This window comes from Boleophthalmus pectinirostris, unplaced genomic scaffold, assembly GCF_026225935.1.
Source record: "Boleophthalmus pectinirostris isolate CB_2022bp ecotype Guang Dong unplaced genomic scaffold, ASM2622593v1 HiC_scaffold_8, whole genome shotgun sequence".
NCBI classification, from domain to species: Eukaryota; Metazoa; Chordata; class Actinopteri; order Gobiiformes; family Gobiidae; genus Boleophthalmus; species Boleophthalmus pectinirostris.
Genome location: NW_026571515.1, coordinates 1437902 through 1445401, shown reverse-complemented (window position 1 = coordinate 1445401; position 7500 = coordinate 1437902). Strand labels below are relative to the sequence as shown.

General features: G+C 42.5%; 1 protein-coding gene across 1 annotated transcript in view; it reads left to right on the top strand.

Moving 5' to 3' along the window:
* Positions 1–7500, top strand: part of mthfr (methylenetetrahydrofolate reductase (NAD(P)H)) — a 25127-nt gene that overhangs the window by 4705 nt on the left and 12922 nt on the right. Inside the window, exons 3-5 of the mRNA XM_020930804.2 lie at positions 226–464; positions 4213–4323; positions 5454–5647. Of these exons, the coding sequence (XP_020786463.2) occupies positions 226–464; positions 4213–4323; positions 5454–5647 (544 nt within the window). The remainder of the gene's footprint in view (positions 1–225; positions 465–4212; positions 4324–5453; positions 5648–7500) is intronic.

The window sequence follows — 7500 nt, the reverse complement described above, 5'->3', positions numbered from 1 at the left end:
TGTTAAATATCAGATATCGACTCAAAACCACATCTCTGTTTTTAACACTGAACAAAACGACTCTGAAACAAAACGGTGAACTTCTACTTCCACATAAATGCCCCGACACTTCTCTGTAATAATGGTTTGGTTTAATGGTTTTGTTTAATGTTTGTTTGTTTTAATGGTTTGTTTTAATAGTTTGTTTGTTTTAATAGTTTGTTGACTTGGTTTCTGTTTGCGCAGGTTTGACCGTATGGGCTCCGGGGGGCCCCTGTTCATCGACATCACGTGGCACCCGGCGGGCGACCCCGGCTCCGATAAGGAGACGTCGTCCATGATGATCGCCAGCACCGCGGTCAACTACTGCGGCCTGGAGAGCGTCCTCCACCTCACCTGCTGCAACCAGAGCCGCGCCAACATCAGCGCTCACCTGGCCAAAGCCAAACGCCTCGGCCTCAAGAACATCATGGCCCTCAGAGGAGGTACGGGACCTCACCTCTGCCCCAGACTAATGAAGCTCAGCGCGGCCGGCAGCTGCAGGAGACAATATAGAGCCGAGGTCCATGTTAGGGAAAGGGTCATTCCACGCCATTTCATTAAATTTCCAGAAAATCTCACACATCATGTTTTTTAAAAATTTTGAAAAAGTTACCAGCTGGTCCCAAACATCATGTACCAACCCTGTGAAGTTTTACTGATTTTTGATCATTACTTTTCAAGTTACAGTTCATTTAGTGAGGGGAGGATGTGTCCATTTACAGGCCCAAAATCGCGTCATTTTTTACAAATCTTGATTCTCAAAAAAATTTAAGGGTCTCCTATAGGGATGGGCATGATTAATCGATTAATCGATAATTGATCATTAAGAATTTCATCGATTACGTTCATTTTAATGGACAAACTGAATGTATGTTTGTGTGTCGTGACCAAACAGGTGTGTACATGTGTCTCTGCATCAGAAGGAGCGAGACACAAACAGTGGGTCAGTCTGTAACGAACCGAAGCACAAATGTGGATTTAACCAGGATTTGTAGAAGAAATTCCACACTTTCCGTTGCGTTGGGACAAGTGTGAGTCCATGTGCACAGTGGATAAAGCAGCACATATGTTTCTGTGTCCAGTGGGAAAAAGTTTTTCCAGGTGAGAGTCGCTCAATGTGGATGACGAGGCCCCGCCCCCCTCCCCCCGTACGCTGTCCTGGTTTTGACAAACACAAATCTGGTCACACTGACCTGTATTCACCTGAGTCATGTCTTTTAATCCAACACAAGTTGAACCACATCAGCGACACAAGAGCTGGAGTTTTATCTTCACTTAGTTTATGTAAATTAGTGATGTGGTTTTAAGTTTTGTTTCTGTGAGATTTGAACAAAACTGAATTAAACACATTATAATGTCAAACAGCTGATGTGGATCTAGAGTCGTTATGTTTATATGTCGTAAAGTTGAATTTATTGATGCAGATTAGTGCAGATAGTAATAATAATGATGATCATTTTAATATAAAAACGTTAATGATTAATCGATAATCGATCATTAATTCTTCCAACGATCGATTAAGAAAATTTCATCGAATGCCCGTCACTAGTCTCAAGTGGGTTTAAAAAGGGGCTAAAAATTGTACGGTCACGGAAATGAACACGTTTTTTTTTTTTTCATTTTTAATTTTATATAAAATGACAATGAGTTGAGAAACCAAACTTTCGATCGTTGTTATTTGAACACAGAGGTGAGGAGAACAAGTCTACAACATTTCAGCCTCTGTGTGTGTGATTCTTACGGAGATATCGACCTGTGAAAACGAACGAGAAAAAATGACGCGATTTTGGGCCTGTAAATGGACACATCCTCCCCTCACGAAATGAGCTGTAACTTAAAAAATAATGATCGAAAATCACTAAAACTTCACAGGGTTGGTACATGACAGTAAAGGGACTATTTATTTTATTTTTTTCAAAATTTTTTGAGATTGAAATGCGTGAGCCATTTGGTGAAATGGCGTGGAATGACCCAAAATGAATTTAGTGACAGACACTTTTTTTCTTTTTTTTTAATTTATGTATTTATTTTGGGCAAGTTCACATTCTTTTACAATGGAACAGAATATTATCCACATGACATTAGTGCGATCGCAACAGAAATAACAACAACAAATATTTGCCCAAAAAGGAGCGGGAAGAAGAAAACTTATTTAATCCCACCTCCTTTTATAATTGAACATATGAGCTTTGTTTTGCATTCTTCAAACATTTTTCTTTTTATTTTAGACCATATGAACTATTTACACGTGACATAGTGAAATTAAAAACCCCAGGATCATGTGGAGCGAGTTCTTAGAAATGCAACGATACAGTTTTCCTACGATTCGATACGTACCTCAATATTGATTTGATTTTGATACGATTTAAGACACGAAAAAAAAAAAAATCTCATGTGATTTTTTTCTGCTAATGAGTAAAATATAATAACACTATGACGTGAATGAAACAAAACACACAACTCATGTACAGCTGCAGTTTATTTGTAAAGTGTTTTAGTTCATTTTATCAGTGATTTACAGCTCAGAACTTTTATTCAGTGAAAATAAGAAGAGTTTCTCAGGTTGTTTTATAATATAGCCAGTTGACTCTTAAAGGTTGTATGGAGGATTTTTTTGTTTCAAATTGTCAGTGATAGATTATAGATGCAGTCGCCTTGTAATTATGATGACCAAAAAAAAAAGAATAAAAAAAATTCATCAACTCTGGACGTGGTGGGCTAAACATTTGCCAATAGATAACGACACTGCCTCGTTATCTGTGAGCTGACAGGCTGTCAATCAAACTCCCTACGTTTCTAGAGTAACTGACTTGCCTGCGCCGCCGGTACGTGGTTTATGTACGACACAGACGCTGTTTACTCCACCAACGCAACAGTTCTTAGCGGCTTTTTTGACCTATATCTTCCTCGCAGTTCGCACAAAGTTTGTTGCGATGGCGACAAGAATCCAGGAGCAGTTCGCCGCAAAAGAAAGTCTGTTTTTGAGGTGAAAGAAGAAGACAAGGGGAAAAGCAGCGAAGCCAAACTAAGGTGATTCTTGAAGATTCATTCCAGCGATGGCGCGACTGAAGCAGACGAAGAGTCTAAAGACTGAACCACTGGTCCACAAATTACTCCTGGACAGGAAACTTCTGCTTATTATGAAAACGTACTTTATTTCCAAGAGCGACACAAACGTTTTTCAGGACACGAAAGTGATATCCTATGTCTGAAAACGTCATTTTCAAGGCAAAGAAAGAGTCCGCTTGCTGCTGCGTGTTGTAGTTAGTTCATTCGCACTGAATCTCCGCGCACTCTTCTCTGCACCCTTTCCTGCTCCTCTCTCCTCTCTCCCTGCTCCGCTCTTCTCCCTGCTCTTCACTTCTCGTCCGCGCACGAAATGTCCGCGCCCCCTCCCCCCGCTCCTCACTTCTCCGTCTTGCCTAACCAACACTGTAGTTAGTTGTTTACAAGTCATGTGCAGTTCACCGGCTGTAAACAAACCTGTTTGTGGCGTAAGGAGGAGGAGGGAGGAGGTGTTTCTACGTAGGAGCTGTGGGGGAGGGGAGGTGGTTTCACGCAGGAGCAACATTTGAAAAAGGACAAACAGTCGCTGGATTTCTCCTTCCTTGGAAAATCCTCTATACAACCTTTAATCTAGACTGAAGGGGAGTTACACTTTTACTTTTTTGATGATGATCTGATGAGTTCTTTTCGTCTTCAGTCTTTCTCTCCTCTCTGAAGCCAAAATTGATTCTGAAGTATTTAAAAGTGAATCCCTTTGTCGTTCCTGCGTCTACGAACGAAAAATAAAAAGTGAGTAAAGATCAAACCGTCCCGTGTTAGAATATTTCAGCTGTGAGTCTCTGTGGAGCTGTTTTCTGTTTCTGCGTCTGAGGAGGACAAAAGAACTGGACAAAGTCTAAACGAAACAAAAACACACAGAGACACGGAGGGACATGAGTGGATTCACCAACAACAGGATGGAATAATTCGATATTATTTCAAATACAGTTACGACACGATACAAACATTTTCAGACCAAAATGACGAGGCTCACAGCAGCAGTTACAGAGGGAAGAGGGACGATTTTTCAGTGTGAAGTTATTTTGGAACGTGGTGATTAGTGGTTTACCTCTGTCCATAAACACTCTGTGTATCACTAACGTTGTGGTTGTGTGTTGTGTGTGTTGTGTGTGTTGTGTGTTTCAGACCCGGTGGGGGAGGACTGGGAGGAGGAGGAGGAAGGATTCAACTACGCCGTGGATCTGGTCAAACACATCCGCTCGGAGTTCGACGATTATTTTGACATCTGCGTCGCCGGTATGTTCTGATGATCTTTTGGCTTTAGAAGGATCCACACAGAGAGCAGAGTGTGTGTGTGTGTGTGTGTGTGTGTGTGTGTGTGTGTGTGTGTGTGTGTGTCGTGTGTGTGTGTGGGCGTCCGATGGGAGAGATGTTATTGCTTTGTCAAGAATGTTCCACAGTGGGCCAACTACAGGCACCATTACAGTTCAGATCTGTGGAGAGGCGTCTTTATTCACAGAGAGAATGATTGTAGAAACATCTGTAATAGTGTGGTCCACCAAAACATGGTAAAAATAAAGTTTCAGATCTTCTCGATTAGAACCTGCTTTAGGTTTTAGCTCCAAAATATGATTTAGGGAGAAATGTGGAGGAAAAATTAGATGTTTCCGAGGAGCTCAAGCTGCATGAAGTTTGTGCTGAATTTGTGAAGCTCCAGCAGAGGATTTGTTTTTCCTTCAGAAGCTTCACAGTCATCAACATTCAGTCTGAACAGTTTTGGGCTTTGGTCTTTGGTCCTCGAGTGGAGAAATGTTTGTCCTGATGTTCTTCCTCCAGTGCGACAGAAGAACAGAAGAAACTGACGCTTCACGATCTGATGGAAAAGGAAGGTTCAGAAGGTTCAGAGGTTCAGAGGTTCAGAGGATTCCACCAAAGCCACGAGACAAAGACCTTCATCCAGCAGATCATGAAGAGAAGAAGATCAGGGAGTTTGAGGAGTTTCTTCTTCTTCTGGGCTGATGATGATGAGACTGAAGCTGAAGCTGCTCAAACTGAGCTTCAGGAAAATGTCCAGGATGTTTCTGAAACGAGCTGAAGATTCTTCAAGATTTGAACTGAAGAACAAAAACTGAAGATCAGAAACAGGATCCACTGCAGGAGTCTCACACACAGGAGCAGCTTTAGAGACGAAAACAAAACTGCCAAAGCTGATTCTCATGAGATTTAAGTCGTGTTCTGGTGTTGTTTCCTCCTCAAAAACAGAGCTGGAGTCGTGTTTGTTTCATTCATGTTTGAGTAACTCTTTATTATTTGGATCAGTCTCAAGAAAATAAACGCAACCCCAACGTGTGTGTGTGTGCGTGCGTGTGTGTGTGTGTGCGTGTGTGTGTGCGTGTGTGTGTGTGTGTGTGTGTGTGTGTGTGCAGGGTACCCCACCGGGCACCCCGAGGCCGACAGTTACAAGGACGACCTGAGGCACCTGCAGGAGAAGGTGGCGGCAGGTGCAGACTTCGTCATCACGCAGCTTTTCTTCAGAGCCGAGACCTTCCTGAAGTTTGAGGAGGACTGCAGGGCCATCGGGATCACCTGCCCCATCCTGCCAGGGATCTTCCCCATACAGGTACCCCCTGTCACACCCGTCACACCCGTCACACCCGTCACACCCGTCACACCTGTCACACCCGTCACACCCGTCACACCCGTCACACCTGTCACACCTGTCACACCTGTCACACCTGTCACCCCCGTCACACCCGTCACACCTGTCACACCTGTCACACTGTCACCGTCACACCCGTCACACCCGTCACACCTGTCACACCCGTCACACCTGTCACACCCGTCACACCCGTCACACCCGTCACACCCGTCACACCTGTCACACCCGTCACACCCGTCACACCCGTCACACCCGTCACGTCACCCGTCACACCCGTCACACCTGTCACACGTCACACCGTCACACCCGTCACACCCGTCACACCCGTCACACCGTCACACACCTCACACCCGTCACACCCGTCACACCTGTCACACCACTCAAACCACACATTACATTGTCAACACATACACCACATTTAATTCTGAATAAAAATTAATTCCACTTTAAAAAGACCACGTAAACATTTATTAGAAAATTATTATTTGGAATTAAAGTACATTTTTTCAGAGGGTGAGAAGTTTCAGAAGAGAAGTTCTCTTTGGTGAGAAGCTCTGCATTGCTTCCTGAATATGTCCCTGGCCCTGGCGTGGGCTCAGAGCGCAGATAACTCTCACAAAAATAACTTGGAAGAGTTTTGATGGTTTTAAAAATTCAGGAGAATCCTTGAAAAGCGCTGATTTCATGTGGACTGACCCAATGACAGAATTCTCTTTGTGAGTGAACGGCTCAACCTCAAAACAGAACAAAAACAAAACATTACATATAAAATCTTGATCTGTTTCTGTACATTCTGTGAAAATTTGAGGTTATTTCAACAAGAATTGCCAAAAAAAATTATTGGTCTGCAAAATTATGCCACATTTTTTTGGGAAAATCCTGTATTAAAATAACAGAGAGTAAAAGAAATATATAAAAAATTGTTATAAACTTCTAAAAAAAAAAATAGCAAGAGACTTTTATCAATAAGACATAAATGATATAACTTTATATGACTTTATATGAATGTTTTTACACTCCATGATTGTGTCTCATATAAAGTACTGCGTAACAACACAGTCACTCGCTGCTGGAACAACACTCAAACCCATCAAATCACTTTTTTAAAAAGCCATAAAAATATTGGACAAGAAACCATTCTCATTTCACCACTGCACTATTTTACACAAGTATAATTTGCTTAATTTTAATAATTTTATTGGTTTTAAATATGGATGTTTTGTCTATAAAGTTTTGCATGGACTTGCCCCTCCTCCATTACAGGATTTTATTAAAGTAAAGACTGTGAGTGGAACTGGGGCCACAGCTCAGGAAACTGTGACGTCCACACAGACGCTCCACACTCACACAAACTGTGTCTCAGTCAGAGGAACAACATTTTGGAACAATCTGTCACTGTCAATAAGAGAAACTCCAACTCTTGCCACCTTCAAGTCCTACTTAAAAGAGTGACTAAAGAAAAACCAGACTTGTGGACACTTTTAGTATAGATTTGTTACTTGTTTTTGCTTTGTTTAAATTTGTGGTGTTTCCTGCCGAGGGACGACAGATGGAAATGAGCAGTCTTGCTATAATCTGTCATATTTACACTGCAGTATGTCACAGTTTATAGAAGAACCCTAAAGAAACTGAAAGAAAACACGGACAGTTTGAGCTCACAAAAATACTCTGAGCTCTGTGGTCAGGTCAGAGGTCAGGAGTCAGGGGTCAGGGGTCGGGTTCTGTGGGAGGATCGTCTCTGGGCCGTTTTTTCCCGGGAGCTGCAGTACCGGGAGCGGCCTCTAGTCCTTCCCCCCACGTGGCGGGAGGGGGAG